General features: G+C 54.0%; 12 protein-coding genes across 12 annotated transcripts; 6 read left to right on the forward strand and 6 right to left on the reverse strand.

Annotated features, from left to right (window-relative positions):
• Positions 1 to 1251: 1251 nt before the first annotated feature.
• On the reverse strand, positions 1252 to 1515 carry CGGC5_v007526 (uncharacterized protein; the record flags this gene model as incomplete). Its single annotated transcript, XM_032034209.1, has 1 exon — positions 1252 to 1515. One exon carries the CDS (start codon positions 1513 to 1515, stop codon positions 1252 to 1254), a length of 264 nt encoding a protein of 87 aa, XP_031886703.1.
• Positions 1516 to 3132: 1617 nt separating this feature from the next.
• CGGC5_v007527 (uncharacterized protein) lies at positions 3133 to 3942 on the forward strand (the record flags this gene model as incomplete). The annotated part of the gene is made up of 4 exons (XM_066151867.1): positions 3133 to 3181; positions 3232 to 3324; positions 3715 to 3720; positions 3848 to 3942. 4 exons carry the CDS (start codon positions 3133 to 3135, stop codon positions 3940 to 3942), a joined length of 243 nt encoding a protein of 80 aa, XP_066008770.1.
• Positions 3943 to 3960: 18 nt separating this feature from the next.
• CGGC5_v007528 (Tat-binding-like protein 7) lies at positions 3961 to 8950 on the forward strand (the record flags this gene model as incomplete). The annotated part of the gene is made up of 3 exons (XM_032034210.1): positions 3961 to 6882; positions 6933 to 7211; positions 7265 to 8950. 3 exons carry the CDS (start codon positions 3961 to 3963, stop codon positions 8948 to 8950), a joined length of 4887 nt encoding a protein of 1628 aa, XP_031886702.1.
• A 272-nt stretch (positions 8951 to 9222) lies between these two features.
• Hsdl2 (Hydroxysteroid dehydrogenase-like protein 2) lies at positions 9223 to 10332 on the reverse strand (the record flags this gene model as incomplete). Its single annotated transcript, XM_032034211.1, has 4 exons — positions 9223 to 9534; positions 9605 to 9937; positions 9992 to 10182; positions 10239 to 10332. 4 exons carry the CDS (start codon positions 10330 to 10332, stop codon positions 9223 to 9225), a joined length of 930 nt encoding a protein of 309 aa, XP_031886695.1.
• Positions 10333 to 10780: 448 nt separating this feature from the next.
• gstk-1 (Glutathione S-transferase kappa 1) lies at positions 10781 to 11675 on the forward strand (the record flags this gene model as incomplete). The annotated part of the gene is made up of 4 exons (XM_032034212.1): positions 10781 to 10814; positions 10867 to 10945; positions 11001 to 11041; positions 11092 to 11675. The coding sequence occupies 4 exons, from the start codon at positions 10781 to 10783 to the stop codon at positions 11673 to 11675; spliced, it is 738 nt and encodes a 245-aa protein (XP_031886694.1).
• A 105-nt stretch (positions 11676 to 11780) lies between these two features.
• Positions 11781 to 12855, reverse strand: SWC5 (SWR1-complex protein 5; the record flags this gene model as incomplete). The annotated part of the gene is made up of 2 exons (XM_032034214.1): positions 11781 to 12453; positions 12515 to 12855. 2 exons carry the CDS (start codon positions 12853 to 12855, stop codon positions 11781 to 11783), a joined length of 1014 nt encoding a protein of 337 aa, XP_031886566.1.
• A 652-nt stretch (positions 12856 to 13507) lies between these two features.
• On the forward strand, positions 13508 to 13849 carry CGGC5_v007532 (uncharacterized protein; the record flags this gene model as incomplete). Its single annotated transcript, XM_032034215.1, has 1 exon — positions 13508 to 13849. One exon carries the CDS (start codon positions 13508 to 13510, stop codon positions 13847 to 13849), a length of 342 nt encoding a protein of 113 aa, XP_031886567.1.
• Positions 13850 to 14700: 851 nt separating this feature from the next.
• CGGC5_v007533 (uncharacterized protein) lies at positions 14701 to 15783 on the reverse strand (the record flags this gene model as incomplete). Its single annotated transcript, XM_032034216.1, has 1 exon — positions 14701 to 15783. The coding sequence occupies one exon, from the start codon at positions 15781 to 15783 to the stop codon at positions 14701 to 14703; it is 1083 nt and encodes a 360-aa protein (XP_031886568.1).
• A 2320-nt stretch (positions 15784 to 18103) lies between these two features.
• CGGC5_v007534 (uncharacterized protein) lies at positions 18104 to 19126 on the forward strand (the record flags this gene model as incomplete). Its single annotated transcript, XM_032034217.1, has 1 exon — positions 18104 to 19126. The coding sequence occupies one exon, from the start codon at positions 18104 to 18106 to the stop codon at positions 19124 to 19126; it is 1023 nt and encodes a 340-aa protein (XP_031886569.1).
• Positions 19127 to 19603: 477 nt separating this feature from the next.
• Positions 19604 to 20474, reverse strand: CGGC5_v007535 (uncharacterized protein; the record flags this gene model as incomplete). The annotated part of the gene is made up of 2 exons (XM_032034218.1): positions 19604 to 20399; positions 20452 to 20474. 2 exons carry the CDS (start codon positions 20472 to 20474, stop codon positions 19604 to 19606), a joined length of 819 nt encoding a protein of 272 aa, XP_031886562.1.
• Positions 20475 to 21366: 892 nt separating this feature from the next.
• laeA-7 (Secondary metabolism regulator laeA) lies at positions 21367 to 22566 on the forward strand (the record flags this gene model as incomplete). Its single annotated transcript, XM_032034219.1, has 1 exon — positions 21367 to 22566. One exon carries the CDS (start codon positions 21367 to 21369, stop codon positions 22564 to 22566), a length of 1200 nt encoding a protein of 399 aa, XP_031886563.1.
• Positions 22567 to 23970: 1404 nt separating this feature from the next.
• cwc22 (Pre-mRNA-splicing factor cwc22) lies at positions 23971 to 26426 on the reverse strand (the record flags this gene model as incomplete). Its single annotated transcript, XM_066151868.1, has 2 exons — positions 23971 to 24228; positions 24573 to 26426. The coding sequence occupies 2 exons, from the start codon at positions 26424 to 26426 to the stop codon at positions 23971 to 23973; spliced, it is 2112 nt and encodes a 703-aa protein (XP_066008840.1).
• Positions 26427 to 26652: the final 226 nt, after the last annotated feature.

A 26652-nucleotide genomic window follows, 5' to 3' on the forward strand; every position in this document is an offset into this window, starting at 1 on the left:
GACATGGCAGGTACATACATGCATGACATGCGGTCATATCCATATGAAGAGATGAGAGGCGCGAGAGAGCCATGGTATCGACATCATAAGCGTACGAGTTGCAGGGGTTAGATTTCTCGGCGACAGGGTCACGAATTGGCATTGAGATAAGACATTTGTTTGTTGTAATGTAGTTTTTATTATTCAGACCAAAATATGTTAAACATTTGCTAAACAAATGCTTTGTAGACTGTTTGACTACCTGGTATCATTGACAAAACAGAGACAAGAACAAGGAACTTGGTATCAAAAATGAGAAGACAGGATAAAAAAAGAAAGCAGAGCTGTCTCAGACAAGAGCTGAGGATGAAGGCTACGGAAACCATGGGGCTTTATCCGCCTCCGAGTTGTCTTCGTGAAGACAAACCGAAATCCGGCTAATGCGTTTGGTCCGCGGGCGGTGTCGTTGAGAAGAGATCGCCATCTGCTTGCCAATTGGAGCAGCTGAGAAAGAACAGGACGGATTCTGACCGGAGCGATGTCACGTCGTCCATGGGGTCAATTTATTTCGTCTGCCTTTCTCCGCAATGCGGCGGCGAGCAAGCAGCAGCAGCAGGCTGGAAGTTGACGAGGGACGTGGCCAGAACGACCTCTGATTGGCTGGAGTGTCTTCTGTTTCAACGGTCCCGTTGCTTGGCACAATTCAAGCTCATCCTCCTTACTCGTGGCTTCACCGCTGCCAAGGCGCCAGCAATCAGTTCCCCCGTAAAATTACGAAAGGTGAGATGGGATGAGGGGTGGAGTGGAGATGTTGTTTCCCCTTGCGCGCCCGCAAATGTCTTGTCTTGTCTTGCGTGACGTGACAGAAAGGAAGTTCTTGATGAGAAGGGGAGAGGAGGAGGAGGAGGAGGAGGCTGGAATGCGCTTCTCGTCCCGGGACGGTTCCACGTCTTGGCGCCGAGGGGACTTGCGCGTTTGTTTACGCCGCATCCGGTGTTCTGCAGATCAATGTTCCGCATCAAACAAAAGGGACACTGGCAGGAAACATCGGAGGGCGGTTTTTGCGGGTTCCCGCTTGGCGCCGCCTTCTGGAGCCGTTCGAGCCGTTGTGGAGCCCTGCGGTCACGCCGTCTTCTTGGCGGGTCTGCTGCCGGTCGCATTCGGCGACGGCGAACGGTTGGATCAACCGTCTGTGGGTGATGACTTTTGCTTGCTAAGGTGCTTTCTGACTTCTTGTCTTTTCTTGCAGAAGAACACCGGCTCACAAACAAATTAGTCGCGCTTGAAGATGGAGCGCGCCATGTCGGTGAATGAGCGACCGCCAAAGAGAAACTGGGAGCTGTGACGCCCGCAGTGGGTGTAGACGTTGACCGTCTGGGAGTGGGAGGACTTTCTCTTCGCCGGGCGCGGAGAGTCCTGGGAGACTGCCCTTCTGGTGGTGAAGGAGTCAGTGGAGATGGAGCTTGCGTCGGAGCCGGCGCGGCTGCTCTTGGGCCGCTGCATCTCGAAGTTGGGGGCGGAGAGGTTAGAAGACATTGTGGTTGGTGTTTGACTTTGAAAGTGTTTGATGTGTGTTGAAGCCGATTGGTTTGTGGCTTTCGATGTTGCTTGATGTGTAGGTGTGAAGTCGAGGCAAGATTACACGATGAGTTGGAAAGACTCGTCTAGACCTCGGGGTGTCCCTCTCTTAAATGCTTGAGAGGATGTCTGTTCTGGATGCGGCTGCACGGCTGCTTATTCTTGGCTCGCGCTCTCGGCCGCTTGGTCGGCATGGATTGACGTCGCCATGGAGCTCGGTGGTCTAAAATGCTGTGCCCCGAGTGGCCGTTTACCGACTTGGCCGGGCTGCCGGTCGTTGGTGGACCCACTGAGGCCGGTCTGCTGAACATGCTTTCCCCATCGATGCGACCGAGTGCGAACCGCAGGTGGGGATGGCCTCGTAAGGCAACAGCTAACGCAGGCTGTCCAACGCTCTCCCTGTGCGTGGTTGTTCCGCATTCGTCCTCCCTGTTGGCTGCAAAATACGCGAGGATCTGCAGGACGACATTACTGGGCTGATTGTTGGGTGATGGCCTCAAAGTTGGTGCTAGGCAATTAGCTTGCACATGCCCAGGAGAGAACAAGGGACAGGTATGCGACGGTTGGTTTGAGGCCCGTCGATGACGACCGCATGAGGAAACTCAAGCTGCTGCTCGTAAAGAGTTCCGAGCCTCATTTGGCTGGTCGCGAAAGCACGAGGCCCGAGGGACGCGAGAAACCGATATTATGCAAGGCTCTGCATGGTATGAATCCCGTGACTCCTTGTCGAGTTTCCGTATTTGCGTATCTGCGAATAGGAACGGTTCGTCGGCACAGCAGCGTCGTCAGCAGCATTGGTTTAGTCGCATCCGGCCCGCATGTTCGGACGACGCCGATGGTTTAGCGTCGTTTGCTTCCGGGCGCCTCTGCACGTGATGTTTTGATAGATTGCTGCCTGCTTACTCGGGCGCACCGAGCCACGTTCAGGCCGCAAGGCATGGATCCACTTCTGCCATGCAGATGCCTTAACCAGGGGGCATCAACACACCAGCCACGTTCCCCGGCCACGTTCCTGAGCTTGGCGGCCCGGAACCTAAAAACCGCAGGTTACCCCAGACTCGGACTCTGTAGGGCTGATAAAGGGTCGAATTGGCGAAGCTTGGTGTTGAGCCGCCATGATGAGGATGCGATGATGAAGTTTGGAAGTTTTCTGGCGGACTGCAGCTGAAAATTTGACGTCGGGGTTGAGATTACTTGGATAGACATGCCCTCAAAAACTCCTGGAGCATTGGGCCTCTTCGAGAGCTGGAAACCGCACCGCAGTCAGAGACGGCGCAAACTGAGGCCCGACAACGAGGAACAATCTGAAATGACATCATTGCTGTTCATCGTTCGATGTTTCGCAGATATCTGCGCCGCAGTCCGCATGCCCACGAAGTCGGTGTGAGGTCTCGGCGGCCCGCCTTGCATCCCCTTCGGCAGTTCAGATGCACTTGACCAGAGTCGCACTTCGTCTCAGTAATACCAGTCTCTTGCTGTCCTCGAGTGGTACCGTGGTCGCGACAACGCGACATTTTGTGGTGGACACTCGACGCCCACTTACCCCGGGCCCGACTTTTTTAACCTCGCGCGCCGATGAGCACCGTCAATCCTTGCACGGTGATTGACATGCTTCAGACTTGCGGTAGGTCGAGACGAAAATCGGTTGACAGGACACTGACGATGCTTGAGCAGACGCAAAACACATGCCGACCAAGTTGCTTCGGATCGAGAGAATTCGGTATCAGAGATGCGCGATTGTTGAATCTGAGGCCCCCAAGATTTCCCGTTGAACTGCGGAAAGATGGGTCCAGCCAATGGCTGCTGCTTGAAATGGCAACCTCAGAGGTGGAAAGAAGCGCCGCTCGGACCACTTGTGGCTGGTGTCTGCACGTGAGACCCACTCTACTGACTCCCCGTCCTTCTCGCCCAAGAGTGTGAACGCCTGGCGCGCAAGACGTGGAACGCGCGATGGTGATTTTTCTGCGAATCTGAACCTATCACCAGCCTGTGGTCAAGCCCATCTCCACGCAGCCCGGGATCGCCAACGACGCACGTCGCAGACATCAAGGCCACCTTGACTTTTCGCGTTTGCATCGTCGCAACCCCAATGGCGCACTGCTGCACCACCACCTGACGTCCGCTTCCATTGTTCTTGCTTTCTCCCTGAGCGCTAAGACAGAGGTGAGCCTTCCTTGCATCCACCAACCTCCCAATAGCCCCAATACAGATCAACTTTGATATCTTCGCCATCTCAGACACTTTTTTGATGATACTCAAGTGCATGTGGATGCTGACACCGCGTAAACAGACCTCTTCGCGACAACAGGCAGCAGCTGCTCATCGCCAACCAGCGTGCACAACAATCAGAACGCGAAAGCACAACCGATCCGCACCTGCCATTAATAATCCACCCACGCCACGATGCCGTCCAAACGTAAGCGCGACATCGAGGACTTCGATCCTAACAAGTCGGATTCCGATGATGAGAACTTCGAGCCCGGTACCGACCAGCCACCCGCACGAAGCAAGAAGCGATCGCGCGGCTCAAAGTCCAAGAGCTCTGGCGGTGGAGGCGGCGGCAGCCGAAGACGCACGAACAAATATCGTGGATCTGACATCGACGACGATGATGAGGATGTCTCTGATAGTATGGCAGAGGGCTCATTCGTCTCGGAAGAAGAGGAGGAGGAAGAAGATCTTCCCGTCAACGCTGCCGGTCGCCGTTCCAGGAAGGCCGCAACAAAGCACAACAGCTACAAGGAGAGTGAAAGCGAGTCTGAGTCTGAAGAAGCTGAAGCGTCCGAAGACGAGCTTTCCGAGGACCACGCCAAGCCCAAGAAGAAGAAGGAATCCTTGATGATCAAGCTGAAGGTGCCCAAGAATCCGGCTTCTGCTGCACCTGTCACTAGGAGATCTACCCGCGCCCGGACAGCCGAGGTCGAGGAAGAGCATGTCGAGTTGACCAACTCGGGCAGGCATATGCAGCGTGCTTCTAAGAGTCGAAGCCCGGAAACCTTTGCTCGCACTCGTAACTCCCGCTCAGTTAAGGGACTGAAGAAGGCACCAGACACGATTGAGGAAGCAACTCAGGAGAGCAGCTTCCGTCGCGACGATGACGCCGATGCCGATGAGTTGGCCGGCGATGCGGAGCCAGTGGCTGCAGACACCGAGGAGATTGTCGATAGCAAGGATGCGGTAATGGAAGATGCCATCAAAGAATCGACCGAGGTGGATCCCGATGCTGCAGCTGATGATGACGATGAAGAGGACGAGGGTCCAATCACACGGCGGACCCGAGCCAAGAGGGGAAGTGCATCTGGACCTTCAGCTGCGGAACCTGAGGAAGACCCCAAGGAACCCACTGATGGCGACGCCCCAACACGGCGTCTCACTCGCCGTGGACTTCGAAAGTCGAAATCCCTCCAGGAGCCCAGTAGCGATTTCGAGCCCGGCGAAGAGTCGGCGGAAGACGCGCACATGTCCGACGACTCGCCCACCAAGAAGAATTCCGCCGATGCTGAAGATGGCGACTTTGACAGCCCGGCCCCGCGCGGTAGAGCTGCTAAGCCCAAGGGCAGATCCACCCGAAGCTCGCGCCGTGGGGCCGAGTCCGGGGATGAAGTCGAGCTAGACCATGACGAGCTTGCCGAGGAGCTCCACGAACTTCGACAAGACTCGCGCTCTCGGCGCACAAGGCGACCTTCACCCGCAATCATTTACCAAGAAACTGCGTCGAAGCGTCGCAGAGCCGCAGCAAAGCCAATGAACTACTTCATGCCTCCTCTTTCCGCCGTTAACATAGAGGAAGACGATGGTGAGGACCCCGCCCCGACCCCTGCACGGCGCCGTAACGGACGTGGAGGCGCCAGTCAAGCATGGGACCGCGCTCTCAACACGACTTTTGGTCCCTTCGGAGGCGGAGGCGGTGCAGGCTCCATTCTCGCTGGACCTTGGGGCACCGGCGCTGCTGGAGGTGTTGACTCCGACAGCAGTGACGATGAAATGGGTGGACGTTCTGGCGCCGCCGGAAATGTTGGCATGACTCCCACGTCGGCTGCTGCTCCAGGTGGCCTGCTCCCTGGTCTCGCGCAGCCTGTGGGTGGTGAAGGTGCTGGTGTCGGCGCAACACCCAACGTCGGCAAGGTCAAAAACACAAAGGCCCTCGCTGATGCCGATCCTCTTGGTGTCGACCTTAACGTGGACTTCAACCAAGTTGGTGGTCTCCAAGGTCACATCGACCAGCTGAAGGAAATGGTTCAGTTACCTCTCCTGTACCCCGAGCTCTTCCAAAAGTTCCACGTCACACCCCCGCGAGGCGTCCTCTTCCACGGTCCTCCCGGTACCGGTAAAACTCTCCTCGCCCGTGCCCTCGCCAACTCTGTTGGTATTGGTGGCCGCAAGATCACCTTCTACATGCGCAAGGGAGCCGATGCCCTGAGCAAGTGGGTTGGTGAAGCCGAGAAGCAGCTGCGGCTGTTGTTTGAGGAAGCCAGACGAACGCAACCAAGTATCATCTTCTTCGACGAAATCGATGGTCTAGCTCCAGTACGTTCTAGTAAACAGGAGCAGATTCACGCGTCGATCGTGTCAACGCTTTTGGCGTTGATGGATGGTATGGACGGCCGTGGACAGGTCATCGTCATCGGAGCAACCAACCGTCCAGACAACATCGATCCTGCGCTGAGAAGACCTGGTCGATTCGATCGAGAGTTCTACTTCCCTCTTCCTGACGTAGAGGGCCGTCGATCAATTCTTGAGATTCACACCAAGGACTGGGGTCTTTCAGAACCTTTCAAGCAATCGCTTGCGGAGAACACCAAGGGTTATGGTGGTGCCGACCTCCGAGCACTTTGCACTGAGGCTGCTCTCAATGCCATCCAAAGAACGTACCCACAGATTTATTCCTCAAAAGACAAGCTCATCGTCAACCCCGAAAACATCAGCATTCATGCCACCGACTTCATGATCTCTATCAAGAAGATGGTGCCCTCTTCAGAAAGATCTGCTGGCACAGGCGCAGCTCCGCTGCCCAAGGGAATCGAGCCACTGTTGCGTGATCAATTCGACTCTATCAAGAAGGCTCTCGACGAGGTCCTTCCTCGCAAGAAAAAGCTCACAGCGCTTGAGGAGGCAATGTACGAGCAGTTTGACGACGAAGACCACGGGTTTGGACGCGAGGCCATGCATCAAGAGTTCGAGCGATCTCGTGTGTTCCGCCCACGCTTCCTGATCCATGGGTTTGCCGGCATGGGCCAGAGTTACCTGTCATCTGCGCTTCTTCACTACTTCGAGGGTGTCCAGGTGCAAAACTTCGGCCTTCCCAATTTGCTTGCTGATGGACGGGTAAGTTCGTCTTTTCTCTTTTTGTGGTGTTTGTACTAAACTATCTGTAGCCCATGGAACAGGTCATCGTTGGCCTTTTTACGGAAGTCAAGAGACACAAGCCCAGTGTCATCTACATTCCTGGCATCGAGTCTTGGTATGCATCACTGCGGGATAGCTTGCCGTTCATGACCTTCAAGGCCATGCTAAAGTCGATTCCGCCAACGGATCCTATCTTGTTGCTGGCGACTTCGGAGTATGAGGCTGGCGAGAGCCTTTCTCAAGCCCTCGTCCGAGAGCTGTTTGCATTTTCTCGCAAGAACCGGCTTCAGATCGAGCGACCCAAGCATGTGAGTACTCGCGCTTCTCTTTTCATAACTAGGCACTGACTGACATGACCAAGCCCAACCGACGCGAATACTTCTCTACAATCGTGGAGCATGTCCGCAAGAGCCCGGCCGAGTTCCCTGACCCTGCCAACCGGAAGAAGAGGATCTTGGACCAGCTCCCAGTCGCTCCGCCGCCACCGCCCAAGGTGCCTTCAAAGGAAGAAGTCAAGGCCATGCAGAAGCGCGATCATCAGCTTCTCAACATTCTTAAAGTACAACTTCAACCAATCATGGACCAGATCAACAGAAAGTACAAAAAGTTCAGACAGCCCGTCATTCCACAGAGCCAACTCGACTACCTCTTCGCCGAGAACCAAATTAACTTCGTGCGCCCCGACCTGGCAGGTGTCGAGCCTCGGCCATTCGAGATCGTGAAGGACAAATACGGCGATGACGTGCTTCGCGAAACGGCCACGGGCAAGACGTTCTCCAACTTGGAAACCACGACCATCGAGGAGCGTCTTTCAAACGGGTACTATTGCCGTCCCAAGGACTTCCTCAAAGACATAAAATCTCTTGCGAGGGACTCCAAGAACATCGGCGACAAGGAGCGCACGTTGAAGGCGAACGAGCTTGTAAGCAATGTCGAGGTTGATGTCGCGACTATCGAAGGCAACACAGCCACCGTGGACTGGGAGTCTCTGTACCAGAGACAAGTCCAACGTGCCAGAGCTGCAGCCGAGAAGGAGAGAAAGAGGAAGGCTATGCAGTCCATCGTCGATCGCGTCCAAACTGATGCAGCCGGAGGTAATGACAGCGACTCTCAAGGACCTGTCACCTTGGGCGAGCGCATCCCTGGCTCTTCTCATGCCATGGCTCGCTTCCAGGTTATGAGCCCGGGACCTAGCGGCGGCCCTGCTGTTCCTCCCCAGAGCAATGGAACGTCCAACCCATCACGGCAAAGCGACGTTCACATGAGCGGAGTCGATGATGACACCACCCAGGACAGCTCATCTATGCAGCCTCCTCAGTGGCCGGCACAGGGCAACCAAGCAACGGGCGCGATAACCGGCACAACCGTGGTTTCTCAGAAGTCAATGATCACCACGGTGCCTCCTGGCATGTCTCCTTCAGATCTACTGAACGATGCGTCAACGACTAAGACGTCCGATCCGTCTCAAAGATCGTCGGGAGAGAAGTGGACACAAGGCACTAATGGTGTGCACGGCGAGCAGCAGAGCCAGGGCGATAATTCTCAGCTGCAAGACACGCAGATCCCAGCCGGCATGCAGGCTAGCCAGGCCACCTCGAGCGACGAAATTTGGCCACACTCCCAGGCCCAAGGCATCGCGCGCGGTGTCATACGTCCCTCAATGGGCGGGCCAGGTAGCCAGAACTCATCACCTAACAAGTCTAGAAGCTCGGGGGATTCCAAGTCGCATGCCCCGACTCTGGTTAACATCCTGAACGACTCGCCAGGCGAAGAGATTCGAAATTCCGGCTCGTCCTTGTCGCAGCAACAGCCTGTTATCCACGAGGAACAGGTTGAGAATTTCCTTGACGAGTTGACCGAGGGGACATCGGGCTGCACCATTGAGCAACTTGAGCAGATCAACCGCGAGTTGATGGACGAAATCTGGCGCACGAGGCATGAGTGGAACCGTATGAAGGTTCTTGGAGACCTCACCAAGGTGTTTAATGAGACGATAAGCGACATCGAAAACACCCAAGGGCTTTTCCAGCAGAGCCAGGAGGTGTAAAAGGAGAGAAGATAGTGTTGCAAAGGGTTTGTAAAAATAGTACATTTGTTGTTTGGTTTTTCAAAACATTCTTTCGGCATTGCGGAGAGAAGGATTTGGCGAGGGGGAAAGGGGACACGGAAAGGGTCTACTAGTTTGCGAGCGACAGGACGACCTCATTTTCTTTGATAAAGTACACTATACCGAGAAGCACCGCATCCTGCCTGCGTAGCGCGGCAGGCAATAGACAATAGTTGCATCAACATCACGTCTGGGGCAGTGATTTGTCTCTTTCATATCTTTGCTTTTGCACTGCTGTACCTCTTCCCCTCATCATCCTGCTCCTTGACGGTCAAGTCCGGGAGCTCTGCAGGCATAATCCTACGCGGACTTGATCCAGGGACGAGGGCATATTTGGAGAAGTCCGTCACACCCGCGTGGTCTCTTAAGAAGTCCTCATCGAGCACAAGTTCGCCATTCACGACACTCGCTGGGGCTCGCACGATAGCAAGCACCGCATCTGAGAAGATGGTGGGTTTACGCAGGTCCTTGGTCTCGTCTGGATTTGACGCCTGAAACTTTTGCGTGGCTGCGGATTCGATTGCCTGGAGATTGCAGATAGGTGAATATCTTGTACACTGCCGAGGACTTGATTGCAATAAGGAGAAAACATACCACAGCGGGCCAGATGCTGGTGATGGCCATCCTGTCCAACCCCTGCCTCGCGAAATCCATGGCTAGACCTTTGGTCAAGACGCTCATGCCGACCTTGCCCATCGCGTAGGCCGTCTTTCCGAGGAAGAAGCGGCTGTAGATGGGCGGGCTGACGACGACGATGCGGCCGGCTCCCTCGCGCTTGAGGTGCGGGAGGCAGGCATGCAGGGTGAGGTAGAGGCCCTCTGGGTTGACGCGCTGCATGAGCTGGAAGCGTTTGGGGGGCGTGTCTTCCACGGAGGCCCACCATATTGCGCCGGAGTTGTAAACTAGGACGTCGAGACGGGAGTATATCTTTGTGGCGATGGGTGAGTTTTGTGAGTGTGCGGTGAAGGAAAGGGATTGTACCTGGATTGTCTGGTCGACGAGTCGCGTGATGCTTTTTTGGTCACGAACGTCCACGGCAATGGGCGTTGCGTCGCCGACGGCCTCGTGGATTTCGCGGGCTACGGTGCTGATTGTCGAGGCTTGTGAGTTTGGGTCTGGTGGGAAGGGTGAGACTTTGGAAGCGTCGCTTGTTGACTTTGCGGCTACGACGACTGTAATCCTTGTTAGCGGTCGTAAGGTAGCTGGGCAAAATGCCGAGGGGTTGTACCGGCGTAGCCATTTTCTGCAAGATCAATGGCAATTTGACGTCCTATGCCTCTTGATGCGCCTACGACGAGAGCGACTTGCTTCGGTGAGGCCATCTTGACAGCTGAAGTCTGAGCTTGGCAGGGGTTGCTATGTATGAAAGATGATGGATTGTGTGAATGACACTATTAACCGTTTGAATTGACGGGGTTTTGAAGGTCTTTCAAGATCCACAAGATTTCTTCTCTTAGAATTAGAATTTGAACATTCTCGGCCTTGATTACTTCGATTTGTCGTGTCGCACGTTGTCGGTTGTCGGTGATGTGTATTAGTGATCATCCACCCCGGAGCTAGGAGCTTCCCCAGATTCCAGCTGTGCCGAGGATGTAACCCCACTCTGGCGACTTCACCTCATACCTACCACATCACCCGGTTATTTAATAACTTTCCCACTTTGAGCGATTGCGACATCGCGATTGTCGGGGTTATCCATCGCGTTCTCGAACCCATTCGTCCAGAAAGACCAAGCCTGTCGAAAAAATAGTTCGGTCCTGCGTCGCCAAGATGGGCGGCAAAGTAGATGTGTACATTGATATCGGTGAGTCTCGGTGTGCAGCAGATAAGCCTGTGAGACTGACTGGGCGACCAAGCATCTCTGTACAGCTACATCGCATTTTACTACATCATCAAGAGCCAGGGTGCTCTCGCCGCACATGGTGTCAAGCTAGAGTCCGTTCTCACCCCTCACCTGCTGAACTCAGTCTCACCTCTCATCGCCCGGCAGCCTCCATCCCGTACTTCTCGGCGGTATCAACGCGGCATCCGGTACGTCAGCCTCCTTCCATTCAGCCCTGCCTCCACTAAGATCGCCGCAGGAAACAAGCCGCCATGGACACTCCCCGCAAAGGCGAAGTACGGCACTCATGATGCCCGGCGCTCCTCCATCCGCGTCGGCAAACCCGACATCACCACGCCCCCAGACTTCATGGACCGCAGCATGACGATCCTGCCCCTGCGCGCCCTGCACTTCATCAAAAAGACCTACCCAGACACAGCTTACCAGACAGCCTGGCACTGGCTCCTACACTGCTTCTGGGAGCCGCCTAACATGAACCTCACCAAGCTCGACGTCCTGGTCAAAGTGCTGGCCGACGCGCCGCAGGAGTACCCGCCACCTGCGGGAGCCCAGGCCAAGCTGTTCAGCGAGGCCGACGTGAAGAAGATCATGGAGGGCACCGCGACGCAGGAGATCAAGGACGCGGTGAAGGCTAAGACGCAGGAGGCGGTTGAAAGGGGCGCGTTCGGCGCCCCGTGGTTCTGGGCCGTGAACGACGAGGGCAAGGAGGAGCCCTTCTTCGGCAGCGACAGGTTCCATTTCTTGTACGAGTTCCTGAGCGTCCCGTTTCAGGACATTGCGATTCTGCCGCCCGGCTCGCAGAGGAAGGACACGAAGCTGTGAAAGAGGGACAGCGAGAATGTAGTTATCTGTGTGAGCAAGGGGTATCTCTTCTTCCAATCTGCCGTAAACAAACGCCAAAGCCACCCAATATCCATATGAAAGTTTTCATACACGCCCCGAAATCCTCGCCCGCCGGGCTTCCTCCTCCCTCTTGGCCTCGCTGCGCGCCAAAAAGTCCTGCCTCCCGGCGTAGGACTCCTTGGACCTCCCCGCCAGCTCCAACTCGTCCTTGAGGCCCTCCTTGTCCACGTACCCGGCCCAGTCCATCTTGCTCTTCTCGACCGTGTTGAGCTTCTTCGCCTGCGCCTGCTTCTCGCGCGCCTTGATCCGCACCGTCATGCCCAGGTTCAAGTCGGACCGCTGCCCGACTATCTCAATGGTGGGCTCGAACGCCGAACGGAATGCCTTCTTCAGTACCCTCTTGGGCTCTTCCGGCTCAGCGGCGCCTTCATCAGCGGGTGCGTCCTTGCCCAGGGAGGCGAGGTAGAGCTTCGCCTCGGCCGAGTCGCGCGGCACGAGCTTCTCCTCTGTCTGCACTTTTCCGGCAAAATTGTACGTTCGCTTGATGCGGATCATATCTGAGGGCTCGGTTTCCGGTGCGTCGGTTTGCTTTTGCGCGTCTGTTGTGCCGCAAGGCTGCGCGGTGGCGTCCGCTTCTCCGGCGCCCTGTTCTTGGCTCGGTTGCGTCGTCGTCTGCCCCGCGAGCATCTGTGCCCAAATCGCGTCGACGTCGACCGTCACCGGCCCGGTAGCAGCAGCCATCTTTCGCTCTACTTTTCTGATGCACCGAGTCAGCATTTGAGGACCACTGTGTGACTGAAAACGACGCGACAACTCACTCTGCAGCGCGCATGCTCCGCGTCTTCACCAGCCCTCCCTCGCCGCCCTCGTCATCCCCGTCTGGCGCCCCATCGCCGCTTCTCGCCTTCTTGCGCTTCTTCTTCGCCTTCTTGATCAGCGCTTCGTCGCCCGAGTTCTCGAACCCCGCATCGTCTGCCTCATCGCCCGCGGCGGCGTCGCGTTTGCGCTTGCTGGTCTTCGCGGTTTCGGAGTCGGAGTCGGAAGAGTCCTCTGCCTCAGACTCGGCACCGCCATCGGCACCGGCTGCGTCTTCGGGTGCGAAGTCAGAGTCTTGGGAGGACTCGTATTCCTCGTCGTCGATCGTTGGGTCTGGCGGCATCTTGAGGTTCTGTGGTTTCGGGGTTGTAGAAGGTAGGCTGGTGATGTTTGTCCGCCTGAAAGATTTGGTCGGTTGGTATCGGCATTTGATTGACCGAGCTTTCGGTGAGTGGGTCGGTCAATGACCAATCAACGATTCGTGGTTAATTCGACGACTTATGATGGGCTACCCCCAACCTGCACTTGGATGACTCGGCATTTCTGCCATTATCTCCCGAATTAGACTCGTCCTTCGCATTGAAGGCCGTCAAACTTTTGGATTTTCTTCTAGGTGGGGGATCGGCAAGAGACCCATAGAATTTCCATTTAGCCGGCGCGGCCGTTTGTAGCTTCAAAACCGTCGAAGTTGCTGACTACATATGAACCCTCACGACGGCATCTTTCCTCCGAGCACTGCTTGCGTTGACGTATTTGAATTTTTGGAAATCTAGTCTCTTCTGAGGTCTCAGGAAGTCTTGAAACCAACCCAATCAGACGCAGCTTAATTGACTACTTCTGCATACCTTATTCCGGACCCCGCATCTCCTCGCTCCCGTTCGAGGGACTAGATGCCGGTCCCTGGCTCCTTAGTGGGGGTCTATATCAACCAAGCACATTCTCCCACCCCTACGACTCATTGCCTCTTCTCGTCTGCTACCTTTCATTCCTTAATCATGTCTCCGATAGCAGAACCTCTCACCGAAGCCCAGAAAGAGCACTTCCGGACCACCGGCTGGCTGAAGCTAAGCAACTGTTTTACCAAAGAGCAGGCAGAATGGGTGACAAAAGACGTCTGGACCCGTCTGGGCATGGACCCAATCGATAGGTCAACCTGGAAGCACCGTACAAACATGCCCTCCCACCGCACGTTCGACTGCTCCGAGTTCGCACCGAAAGCATGGGCAGCCATCTGTGAAGTCTGCGGCGGCGAAGACCGCATCGCACCCGACTCGAAATACTGGCGTGACTCCCTCATCGTGAATCTTGGCAGCCCCGAGTTTGAGGGGCAAGAATAGAACCCCAAGGACCTCGACAGCTGGCATGTGGATGGCGACTTCTTCGTCCATTATCTCGACTCCGCAGAGCAGGGCCTGCTCGTCATACCCCTCTTTACGGACATCGTCCCCGGCGGCGGCGGGACTGTGATTTGCCCCGAAGCAATTCCAAAGGTTGCGAAGCATTTGTACGAACATCCGGACGGGGTCTCGCCACGGATGGTGCCACGGGGTCATCCCGACTTTGCCGCAGAGAGGAACCTAAATTGGTTCAACTCGCTTGCTGAGAGCTGCGGGGGTTTTTTCGAAGCTGTTGGGCAGGTTGGCGATGTGTACCTCCTCCATCCATTGATGCTGCACAGCGCGTCGAAAAATCAGCTGCGGAAGTTGCGTATCATCACAAACCCGCCTGTGTCACTGAAAGAACCGCATCGGTTCCATCGACCGGACGGATCAGACTTCAGCTTGGTGGAGCAGGCGACTCTGAAGGCTTTGGGTGTAAAGTCATTGCCTGAGTGGGGGATCACGGCGCCTAGGGAGAGAGTCATTCCAGAAAGACTGAAGATTCAAGAGCGCATGAAACAGGAAGAGCTGAAGAAGCTTCAAGCTAGTGCATAAAGAACTTGTACACACCATATGACAATTGACTCGACTCAGGATATACTCATTATGATCAACGTTGTCAATTGCAGCTGGCCTAAGTGACCGCTTTAGGATGGATAAATGTAGGAATGACTGTACAACAGTCATAATCGGCACAACTCAGCTACTAATACTAGAAGTCTGACGACCTGAAGTATTACTTTAAAAGAAGATGAAGGGATGAAGAGATGAAGAAGATAAATCCCAGAGTTACTGCCTTACTGGCAATACTACGGCAACTCCACCGGATCATGTGATGCTTGTTTTGGTACTGGCCGCGATTCGAGCTCACTCATAGGTGTCATATCGCTAGGGGAAGAGCCATGCATCTCTGCAGGGCCCTTCTGATATTCAGCCATGACCGTTTGATCCAATATTACAGCTCTTGCTTTCCTCCGTCGATAGTAGAAAAAGACCAGCGCGCCAAGACCAGCAAGCGCTGCCACAGAACAACCCAAACCGATGCCTACCTTGGCTCCCGTTGAAAGAACAGCAGAGTCTTCTTTCTGACCGTCATTGCTCGACACGCCAGACTGCGCGGGAGGTTCTACGGTAGTGGTGCCGTTTGCCTCGTCTTCGGTCAAGGCCTTCCAAGCTCCCTCCCACGATCGTTCCCAATCATTGCTGCCATTTTTGATGGAAACATCATCTTCGGTAATCTCAATAACGCTTGGAGACAGCTGGATGTTCGGTCCTGGCGCCTGACCAAGCCACCACTTAGACTGCCCCCAATTTGCACCGAGAAACGCGTCCTGGAGAAACGCTCGACCTAAGTTGTATGTGCCAGGGCCGCCAGTAAAACAAGGAAAGTATTGCATCGGTGAATCGGCGAGGGGTTCGGATAGCGTCAAGTTGAGATGGTAAAACGGCACACGGACCGTAGTCGTCTTCGTGTTCGAGTCGGAGAGGAGGGTGAAAGATAATGCTGATGCTGACGAAACGATTTGGCGATATTTTGTAGACTCTGTGTCCCAGATATACAGCCCGAGATTGGCGTTGAAAGTAACCGGGAGATTCGCAGCAATGTTGTCGCAGGTTGATCTTGGTAAAGTAAGGTAAGGGGAACATCCATCAACAGCCACCGGGAGCCCGTTGGCGATAGACGTATTCCCTGCGGCCAAGAGACCACTCTTGGCGGTGAAGTCGAACGGCGAAGCTCCTTGGATGACATCAATAGCGATATCTTTGAGAATTATTGGACTCCGAACAAAGTCCTCGTCTGCCACCAAAACGTCCCCGATCAACCTGTTCTGATCGTATCCGCCAAACCAGAGAGATCCCGCCATCTGCGAAGAGACCGATCCAATATGCATGCTGAACGAGTTGGAAGGTATTTTGTCGTTGAACCAGAGCGCACCAGGTATCAGGCTGGCATTAATCGGATACGACGATGTTGTGAAGGACTGATTGACAGTTGCCGCAGCCCCAGTGCCTAGGCACCCAACAAAAGCAGGATACCATGTACCGCCGGGATACGCGATCATCTGGCTTTCCACCAGTGTCAAACTGACATTCTCGACCTGATGTGTCGTCCAGAAGTTGCGGCTGACTTCAACGCTATTGAATCCACCCAGGAGGTAGGTAGGGTGCCACGCACGTCCATCCCAGCCATCCACTCGTGGAGCGGTGGTTTGTACTGAATTCCAGACGCAGATCCGGTACCATCTTGGAAAGCTTGCGCTCGATTATACGTCCCTGCTTTCGATGCGTAGCAACCGTTGGAGCTATTGAGCTTGCAATAGTCCGTGGATACGACGAGGGACTGGAATGTGTGTCCTGGATACAGAGCGACTTTTGTGTTTTCGCCGACGTTGACCTCAACTGCTTGCCACGGGCCATCGGGACCGAATGTTGCTGATGACCATGTCGCTTCGAACGGGGCCGAACTGGCCGCTTGAGTGAGCGTAGTCAAGTGATGTATCAGCCAAAAGTAAAAGGCTGCAGATGAGCCTCGGAAACTAAGTTTCATGACTAGACACTGGACAAATCTCGACAAACATGAAGAATACAAATGCATGGAAGAGAGGGAGGAAGCAAAAGAGAGAAGGGGATGAACATAACATGGCACACCAACAACACAATTTGGCTGTGCCTCACTCCCTTCCCAAAGGAACACAAAATTCATAACAATTGCAAAGAACAACGCCCATGAAAGTGTCAACCATGGTGGGTATTCTCCAACTTGCCCTGCTTTTCCAGTTGTTGGAGCATGCGGGTCAGACTTCGTCGCTGTGCCACATCGTCGGTGATCACTGCAATTGGTAGATTCTCGTCAGGAATTCCACTCAAAGTACTACCAACACGATTTGAAGTCTGGGGGCTGCTGCTCTCATGCTTGGCAGCATGCACGTTAAATGAGGTCCAACCATGGATTCATACCGAGGAAAGCTGTACCAACTTGACATTTCGCACTCAACACCAACACAGAAGTTTCTCATCCCTTTTGTGACCCAGATTCTGGCATTGAAGAATCTAGTTTGCCTAACAAAGAAGACGTTTAAACTGAGTAGGTACTGAACACAATTCCCGTCTTTTTTGATGCTTGAAGCAAGTGCCAAGGAGACCAACGGCTGTCTACCTGAATTCAGACACAACCCCTTGCATCATGATCCCACTCTTTACATTACGTGACAGGGTTCAGTGCGGCGCACAAAGAGGTCATTCGCAAGTTCATTTGTGTCATCAAGGTTGAGGAGTAATCGCATCGCCGGTCCTCTTTCACCAGTCCTCTCCAAGACCAGTATCTTCCACCAAATCGATGCATCGAATCAAATTATACGAAGGTTTAAACTTGCAGCATAGTAGAACGGCACGACTTACAAGTGGTGAGGCGCGCGCCAGAGCGGAGCGGCGCAGTCAGGGGGTTGCATCTTCGAGCGGCAAATCAACGTTTCTGATTGGGTCCGAGCACCAACAAGAGATGCAGCACCCCGGAACCAACGACATAACTACAAAGCGTCCTGCAAACAGGAGAAGGCTGGGCCATTTTGATTCTCTCCTAAACAACATTCTGCTTCCTGTGGACCAGTCTTGCAGACCCTCCAAGCATCAGTTCTGCGACGCAAACGATTCGCACGACGCTTGATGCACTCACTGGACTAGCTGCTCGCAACCACCAACATGAGCACACTTTTCAGTCAAAGGCGGATCTCCATAGCGGGATTCTGGAGAAGACAAAACGTCTCGGCACGTTTGTGCGTCACCGGAATTCTTAGTCTGGTGCTCCTTATCTCGGACTCTCGCGGATGGGCTCTTGACCCCACCTGGTACGAATCTTCTTTGGCCGAAAATGATTCGACATGTTCTGTCATCCGGCCAATAATTCAACTGACTGGGAGTGTTTTGAATGCTTTACACATCAACATCTCAAAACGCGCTGCTTTTGAGCTCGTCGCCCGCCTTGCCGCCTACGCCATCACCATCTCACACGTCTCTGCGATTGCCTATCTGATCCATAACAATGTACTTTCGGGCTTTCTCGCCAATACGATCATGCCATGGAGCGATACAAAGAGAGAAATCTCGCACAGAAATCTTGGAACACGCAGAGATGTATATTCCACGTCATTGTCTTGGATTGTCATCTTGTCTATCTTTGGCGTATTCTCATCAGCACTATGGACTGGCGCAATAATGCCGACAAGAAGTACTGCGGTTGTTGCAGGCAGCATTGCTATCCCATCCTTCGCAAACACGACGTTCATAAAGAACTATGTGGCCGACACGAATGACGGAACGTCCACTTCTTCCATCAGCCCAAACCTTTTGAAATCTTTGATCGGATTCAAGCTATGTGCGTCAAGGCAACCCAAGCTCGATAACACAGACTATATCTTTGAAGGAAGGATGTACGGAGTTGCCTCATCGGTGGGCATCACAGACAACGGCCTCAAGAAGTCGGTCCGGAAATACCGGTTTGAGGAGGTCGGCTACCTCCCTCAGGTTGGGTGTCTGTACAACAGCAGCACAAACTTCCGGATTGGGAAAGAATATCCTCATAGAACTTTTGCCGTCACTGGGTTCCTACCCGACTCTGTGGGGAGTGCTCAATGGTCCGAGTACATTGGCGCAACTTCAGACTCCATCGTCGCCATTGGTGTCGCCGACAGCCCTCAGTCACCTCGACGATACATCTCCATCGCTGCAGGAGAAAAGTACCGAGTTTTGAACACCACGCAGTGCACAGTGGACTTTGTGCCTACGCGGTTCCAGGTAACGGTCGATGTCAAAGATAAGAGCGTCGGTGTCGTTCCAATGAGCGGTGATGACGTTCAGGACATCGATCCAGAGCGCATCTTGACGCGAAGCGCCGTCAGAGAGCTTGACTCGATGTCAAACAGCTTGCAGAGCTTCTCCGGTTCTGTACTTGGAGATGCCCTTCTCGCGAGCATTGCCGCCTGGAATAGTTCGTTCAACGCACAGGGTCTGGTATCAGAACGAGATGCGACATTGTCTGGACTGGAACACGCCTTTGCCGTCATGACTGATTCAATACTAGCGGGCTATGGACAGATTCAACTGGGTCACTTCTCCAAGCCAACAACAGCAGAAGTCGAGGTTGATGTTTATGTACTGGGAAGGAAGGCCTTCACCAGCGTGGCTGTTTTGATAAACGCCGCGATCACTGTTGCATTTTACTTTAATATTCCATCATAGGGACTTCATAAACTAGAAAAAATTCAAATTATCTTCAGAGATAGGTTTCTTAGCGCTCTTTCAATCAAAGTATTGTGGTAATATCTGGTCTGATTTATCTTTTTCTTTTCTTCTTCATCATGAACAGCTTTGTGGAAGTTGTTGGGATGTAGCGCAACACGAGTAGAGACAAGGTTAGAGAATTGAATTTCAGAACCACCGAATGATTATTCAGAAGCACTGCATGTATGATGTAACCATTATGGTATGAGGCGAAAAGTTTAAACCAAGAAAGCGAAAAAGGTAGACAAGTGACAGGGGTTAGGGTTAGGGCCTGATCGTACATGTCTATTCAGCTACTAGTGCATGTAGTAAGTTTGATTGAGTATGATCGATCCTTCGAAGAGTTCCGTCTAGCCCATGGACTTTCATTGGCTCTTAGCTTGATAGTCTTGAGAACAGTACTAATTACTCAAATCCAGCCAAGTTTTGTCAAGATCAGAGGCGGCCCAACATGTGAGTGATGAGACCTTTCGAAAGCTGACCATTATTCTCAACCAAGTCCCGGAAACTCTGCCACGTCCACAAAATATCTATCTTGCAAGCCGCGTACAGAGTGACCAGATGTCTCAGCGGCTCCTTGTCATCCTGCTGGTGCTTCGTAGCTTTGTAGGTATACTTGACAAGATCTGCGACATCGCCGATGGCTTCGTCATTGAACTCATCTAGAAGAAGTTCCTCAAGGGCTGCCCTTAGCTTGCGCAGCGACAGTTCCTGTAGACCTTCAATGTCGTGCTTTTTAGCAAAAACATAAATTTCCGCGTTGGATAGGAAAAGCTCGGTATGGTCCCCCCTCTCATCAACAAATTCCTCCGGCTGTGTCGGTTCCGGGTGCAGGTTCAAAAACTGACTCCATGGCCTTTTGCGATTGCGCCGTCGCTGGTTCGGCTGACGCTGTGCAGGATGATCCCACGATGAATCTGTAGACTGGGACAAAGTCTCTGATACCGCGGAATCTTCTTTGCCAGGAATTTTGGCATCATATTCAATCATGCCATGACGAGGGACGACTTTTGCCTCCTTATAGTCACCCGTGTAGATGTAGCTTACGAAGCGACTGAAGATCGCCTCGTCAACGTCTCCCCAATGGACCGAGCCATGATGTTGTTCCGTTGCATGTTCCACCACGAGCTTTTCTAGTGACGGAGATTGAGCTGCAAGAAGCTCACTGTGAACGTAAAACATGGTGCCTGCGCGACCGATTTTGAATGTGACGGGTATAGACTGGGTAGAGCTATCGTGGTATGACGATTAGCAGGAAGAATCAAGATGATTCAGGACCTTACCTTGGGAGTGATGTTGAAGACATCTTGTCGAGATCACTATGTCCGTTCCTATTGTTTGATAGACTCGGTGACTGCGTGTTTGTGTTGAATCGTAGGAGGAATTAGGGAAGTCATGGCGCTTAAATAATTAGAAAATCATTTAGGCTGCAACCGAGCCCTATGGCAAGAATCTCTCAAGGTCTTGAAATTCTTGCAACGGGCTTGACTTAGAAATCGGGATTACTAACCTTGTCGTCTTATGTCAAGCCTCTGCGGGGCTATTAAAAAGGTTCTCAAGAACCCAAGGTTGTTTACATTACAGAACAAAGGTGCCGGGCGCGTGGCCAAGATTGTGTATATCTAGCTACGTATGCTTGAAAACAAGATTGAAACACTGTGCGGGTTATTCGAGCGTGTCTTCCGGTTTGGACCTGGACGTCCTGGCCGGACTGTGTGATCAACATCTTGCCTTCAAAATGTTTCGAATATTTGGGTTCTTCAACAACCAAAAGCTATTATGGACATCGGCGCGGAAGGCCGTCCCCGAGGCAGATCTTAGAAGACGACCAACCACACCAACCGCCGGAAGCGAATTCCTCGGAGCGACAGATCCAAAAGAGTGAATGCAATATGCTGTTGGAACTAAAATCTACAGCAAACTGCAGCAGTGGAGCTCTGCTGCAAGTCCGATTGGGGCAGGACGCCGTCCCGGCCGCTAAGGAACGACGTCGAGGCCAACAACGGCAAGTGGGGCCGTGGCATACGAACCGCCTGCCGCATATTGAAGTGGATAGGTTCAAACGAGGGTAGCCCTGCGAAGAGGGGTGTCCCAGCCCTTCCGTTGCGTTGCTTCCAGATAAAAGGCGAGCTTGCGCTTTTCTAGCGCGAGCGGGAACTAATGGTGTTTAGACGAAATCCAGGTACGCGAAAGTCAAAATGACCGGTCAACAACAAGAAAGTGAGGCCAGCGCCTCTGCGGCTCCTACTGCGGCCCCTACCACGGCCGCTTCACCCACTGCTCCTCCTCCTACTTCCACGACTGTTCCTACGGCTTCCACAACGGCTGCTCCCACGGCCGATCCATCGACGCCGATCGCTGCACCAGTGGCAGCCCAGTCTCCTGTGGAGTCTGAGCCTGAGCTCGAACCCGATGTGCCGGGTCCGATCGAACCAGACGCAGACGGTGTCTCGATCGACGGTTACTCCACGACCGATGACTCGCAGGCCTCGCTTCGCCCCACGATTCTCGACTACCGCCGTGAGAACGGCCGTACGTACCACCGCCTCAGTGATGGCAAGTACATTCTGCCAAACGATGATCTGGAGCAGGAGCGCCTCGACATCGTCAACCATGTCTGGATGGTCACTCTCGACAACAGATTCTGCATGTGCCCGAAGAACGAGGGCGCTAAGCGCGTCCTGGACCTTGGAACTGGCACCGGAATATGGGCCCTCGACTACGCTGACGCGTTCCCTGACGCCGAGGTTATTGGCGTAGACCTCAGCCCTATCCAGCCGGGCTATGTTCCCCCGAACTGCGTTTTTGAGATTGATGATGTTGAGAAGGAGTGGACTTGGACCAAGCCCTTCGACTTCATCCTCGCGCGAAACATGATCGGCTGCTTCTCCGATTGGGAAGCAGCTATTGAGCAGGCCTACAACCACCTTGAGCCCGGTGGCTGGATGGAAATCCAGGATAGCGAGTGGCCTGCAGTCTGTGAAGATGGAAGCATGACCGAGGACATGGCCATCTACAAGTACACGACAATGGGCGCCGAGGCGTGTGAGGAGATCGGTCGCACGATCAGCAAAACGCACACCTTCGATAGGCTTATGAGGGAGGCTGGCTTCGAAGATGTGGTCAAGATCCCTCTCAAGTTCCCCATCTCGCCGTGGCCGAAAGACAGGCGCTTGAAGGAGATTGGTCTCTGGACGCAAGCATCGCTTTTGCCTGGTTTGGAGGGCCTGGCACTGGCCAACTTTACTCGCACTTTGGGCTGGACTAGAGAGGAAACGTTGGTTCTGTGCGCGCAGACCAGAAGGGATATCCAGGACCCAAAGATCCATGTCTACTGGAACGGCTACGTCATTTATGGACGCAAGCCTCTGAAGGCGGACAAGAAGGAAGATGCGTAGCACTAGCTAGGAAGCATTGTGTCTGGCTGCTCACGACTGGCCCTGCCTCATGGTAGATGTATATCTGATAAACCCGTACAAACTCTGGAAGCAATGATGAAGTGCATTTGATGTAAGGAACACCATTTGGGAGAGAGAGAGTTGTCTCATTTGTTTTGTCCTGTTCAACGCGATTGTCTTGGATGATACTGATTAGCTTTCATATAATACTACGGCTTCTTCTTTGCTGAAGACTTTCTTCTTGCACGTTGAGATACCCTAGAATAACTTGCCAAATGCTTACCTCAACTCGGATGTAGGGCTTTTAAAGTACCCGTGCCACGGGTACCCATGGATACCCAAGCTTGGGTGCTTCCTGATGGGTACCCACGAGGGAAAAGGCCCATTCGTGGTTACCCACGGGCCCATGGGTGACGGGTAATGGGTCCTCGTGGGTATCCATGGGTATTTCTAAGCCTATGCCAGGTGAGTTGTAGTCAGATGTTAGACAGCCCTCTAGAGTTATGTAGCAGAGCCGAAAGACACTTCAAGTCTATTCAAGTTATTTCTCCAAGAACTCTTACCAAAAGACTACCTAATGTGAATGTGTTCCTAGAAAGCTCACTGTCTGAAGGCGCAGACTTGAGCATTGCAGTTCTGATACATGCATCTAACATTCGACATGGTACAGGCCCATATTCCTCCTAGATGAGACACAAACCCTCTTCTCAATTCAAAAATATCGACAAACCGTAGGCAGCAAGAAGATAGCAGTCGACTGGCCGGTCGTCGTTCAGTTGTCAAAGTGCAAGAGAATTGGCATAGCTGAGAATGAGTTGCGGTGCAATTCGACCCTCTGAAAGCAATTGCATCTTCTTTTTAGCTAGCAATGAATGATAAGCTCTCTACCAAGCCAATCTTTGTAGTTAGGTCATGCCGAAGGGCACGGCAGCAAGGCGTGTAGAGGGCTGAGAATATGGCCACAACCGCAGCAGTTTGACGCCATCAAGGTCGCATTATCGTCACACAAAAAGACCAGTGTTGTAGTAAGGCCGCCCAAAGCAGCAACCCGCCATTCAATTATCACAGCACCGACCCTATGTCCTGCTAGCTATACAGTTCAATCTGACCCAAACGGGCTGCTTCCATTTCCATCATCATACACTTCCACCCCTCTAATCTCCTCTCCGTCCCCTCTTGACGGGCGGCGGACTTCTCGACCTCGATATCGAGTCGCTGTGTCTCCTCCGCTTGACACCGGCCGGGCTTGATCGCACCGGCGAATCTCTTCTCGGCGCAGGCTGTCTTCTGGGCGGCGGGCTCGGTGACCTCGAGTAAGAGTCTCGCCTACCTTTTCGCGCCCTCGGCGGCGGGGAGACGCTACCGCGGGGTGGTGGAGACCGACTATCTCTGGGTCCTCTGCGGTCAACTGGTGAACGGGATCGTGAATCCACCGAAGACCCGCGACTCGGGGACCGGCTGGGCGAGCGGCTTGGTGAACGGCTGCCGTAGCGGGCGCGTTTCCGCGGCGCGCTGCTCACCGATGAGCTGTTTCGCCTGACGGCACGGCGCGTGTCCTGCTTGGGACTTCGGCCGCGGGGTGCACCCCTGGCTGGCGGGGGGCTTGCAGAGTAAGATGCGGACCGTCCTCTTCTCGGAGGAGGCGATCTGCTGGCTGAGTGGCTATCTCTCTTGGCGCGACGAGGCGGCGGACTTCCGCTCAGACTGCGATCTCTGGGGCCATTTCGGGCTGGAGAGGGAGATCGTGAATAGCTGACGGATCGACCGCGTCGTCTGGGTGGGCTGGCCGAGTACGAATCGTCGCGGCGTCCCCTGCGCGGAGGGGTGATCGAACGACTGTATGAGCGAGATCGTGATGAGCTGCGACTGTACGAGCGGCCTCGTCCGCGGGGTGAAGGAGATCTAGACACTGAGTTTCTGCGATCTGTGACGCGTCTCGGAGACCTTGACCTTGATCTTGACCGTGAAGAGTACGAAGAGCCAGTGTATGAGGAGTAGCTGGATACCGACTCGGAGTCCGATTCGTCGGCGGCTGCGGGGGCGGGCAACGCCGGCTTGGGCATGTTCTGAAGGTACTCGCGCGATGCCTCGGTGAGGGCTCCCATGCCGATACTGGTGAAGTAGTTGATGGAGAAGCGAATGTTGCGTGCGTTGTCTCTTGGGAACAAGCCGGTGAAACTGGGTTGAAGGATCTCGTCCTTCATGCGCACTTGGAGCTTCGCCATGCCAATCTCCTCGGAAATGTCCTGGAAAAGAATCTTGATGAAGATTCTGGAACTGCTGGTTGTCTCTTCCTCGTTGAGGTGGATGGCGGACAGAACATGCCAGCCTATGGCATCAGTAGCCAGTAGGTGAGCGAAGAAGCGCGCGATATTGCGCAACCTGTTCGTCTCGTAGCGATGGATCTTGTTGTAGTAGTCGACGAAAGAGTCCTCGAAAAGGCCAGTCCATAAGCGGTTGAGCTTAGCAAAGCGCTCTCCAATGAGACCGTGGAATTTGGAGTATGTCTTCTCCTGAGAGCAGATCTCCACAATCATGGAGGGCAATTCTGGCTCCTGTCCCGCGGGAAGGTTGACTCGGAGCAATTTGTGGACTGCTTCCTCGGGGTCGATCGACGACATGACCGTGAGGTAGATCGTTCGTCGGAGGTTGACCAAGTCGGTGTTAGATTGGTCCTTGATCTCCATGGCCTTCTCCTCCTCGTCCTCTTCCTCCTCTGAGCTCTCATCTTCGTCGTCATCATCCTCGTAGTCACTGCCCTCTCCCAAAATCTCAGCCTTCAGCTTCTTGTAAGCCTCCTCGTGCTCTTCCCACTGCGGGTCGAACTTGAAGATGTTCAGACTATCCTGAACATCGATCTCGCCATCCAGATCGACCATATGCGTGATCTGATCCTCTTCTTCCACCAGATCCAGCTCCTCCTTGATAGGCGGGTTGTCCTTGAAGTTGTCCTTACGAACCTGGAAGAGCACCTCAATCATGTACTGCACGCGCTTATCGATATCGGCCTCATGCAACACGTTTCTCAACTGGTCCCAAACCGCCATAGCAATCGCGGGCTGCATGTCTTGCAAGTGTTGTCCGACCTCGCGGAAGAAGTTGACGGCAATCTCTACACTGTCGTCGGTCGGCTTGTGCAGGAGAAGCAGGAGCATTTGGCCAGCAAGTCTCTCGTGGACGACTTGGTGGTTGATGAGATGCGCCAGGAATGTCGTAGAGGAGACGCAGACAGCCTTGTCGCTGCGCTTGAAGCCCTTGCGGAAGGACATGATGAGGCGCTTCACTAGGAGTTCGCCGACCGCTGGGAGCTTCGTGTTGACGATGGCGGCCATGGCCGCGAAGACGGGCGTGAACGGCAAACTTGCTGCCTGCGCCTTCATAATGGAGCGGCAGAAAAGACCGCGGCCTTTGATCAGGTTCTCGCCAAACAGCTCGGGGACGATGTGCTTGATGTTGGAGTAGTTGACCTTGTTGATCAGACCGTTGATACTCTTCTTCAGCGCCTCCCACATCAACCTCTGGTATTCCTTCGAGCTCTTGTCGGTAATTTGAGCCTGGAGCGCCCTCAGTCGAGCAGGCGGGATGTACGTGCCGCCGGATCGCATCGAAAGGAGCTTCTCGTACTCGGCCTTCGCGATAGCCTGCTTCTCCTCCTCAGTCTTCGCAGGCGGGCTCGGACGACGTTCCTTGGGCGCTGGACGGTAGCTATCGGGGCGAGCTCGATCGCGACCACGATCGCGTGGGCGCTCGCCATCGTTATCGTGGCGTGGTCGACGGTCGCTGATGTCGCGTTCGTCGGCAGATTCGCCGTCGCGCTCGCGGCGCTCTGGGCGCGGCGACTCAACGTCTGCCGATGCCATCGTGCCTTTTGCTTTCCAAGTCCCAGAGATCGATCCCGGATTCGAAGGGAACTCGCGACGCTTTGAGGCAAGGGCGGGCGATCGGACACACGCTGATTGCTTGTTGGCGACTTTTTTTTCCCTTGGGGAAAGGATGCTTTGACGCAGCCTGGGTGGAAGGCTTCCCAAGAAAGGTACCTAAAAATCATAATTGTGGCTGGGGACTTGTAACGCCCCATAATCGAGA

Source organism: Colletotrichum fructicola (assembly GCF_000319635.2).
Source record: "Colletotrichum fructicola Nara gc5 chromosome Unknown KSG_Nara_v1_contig04, whole genome shotgun sequence".
Lineage (NCBI taxonomy): Eukaryota > Fungi > Ascomycota > Sordariomycetes > Glomerellales > Glomerellaceae > Colletotrichum > Colletotrichum fructicola.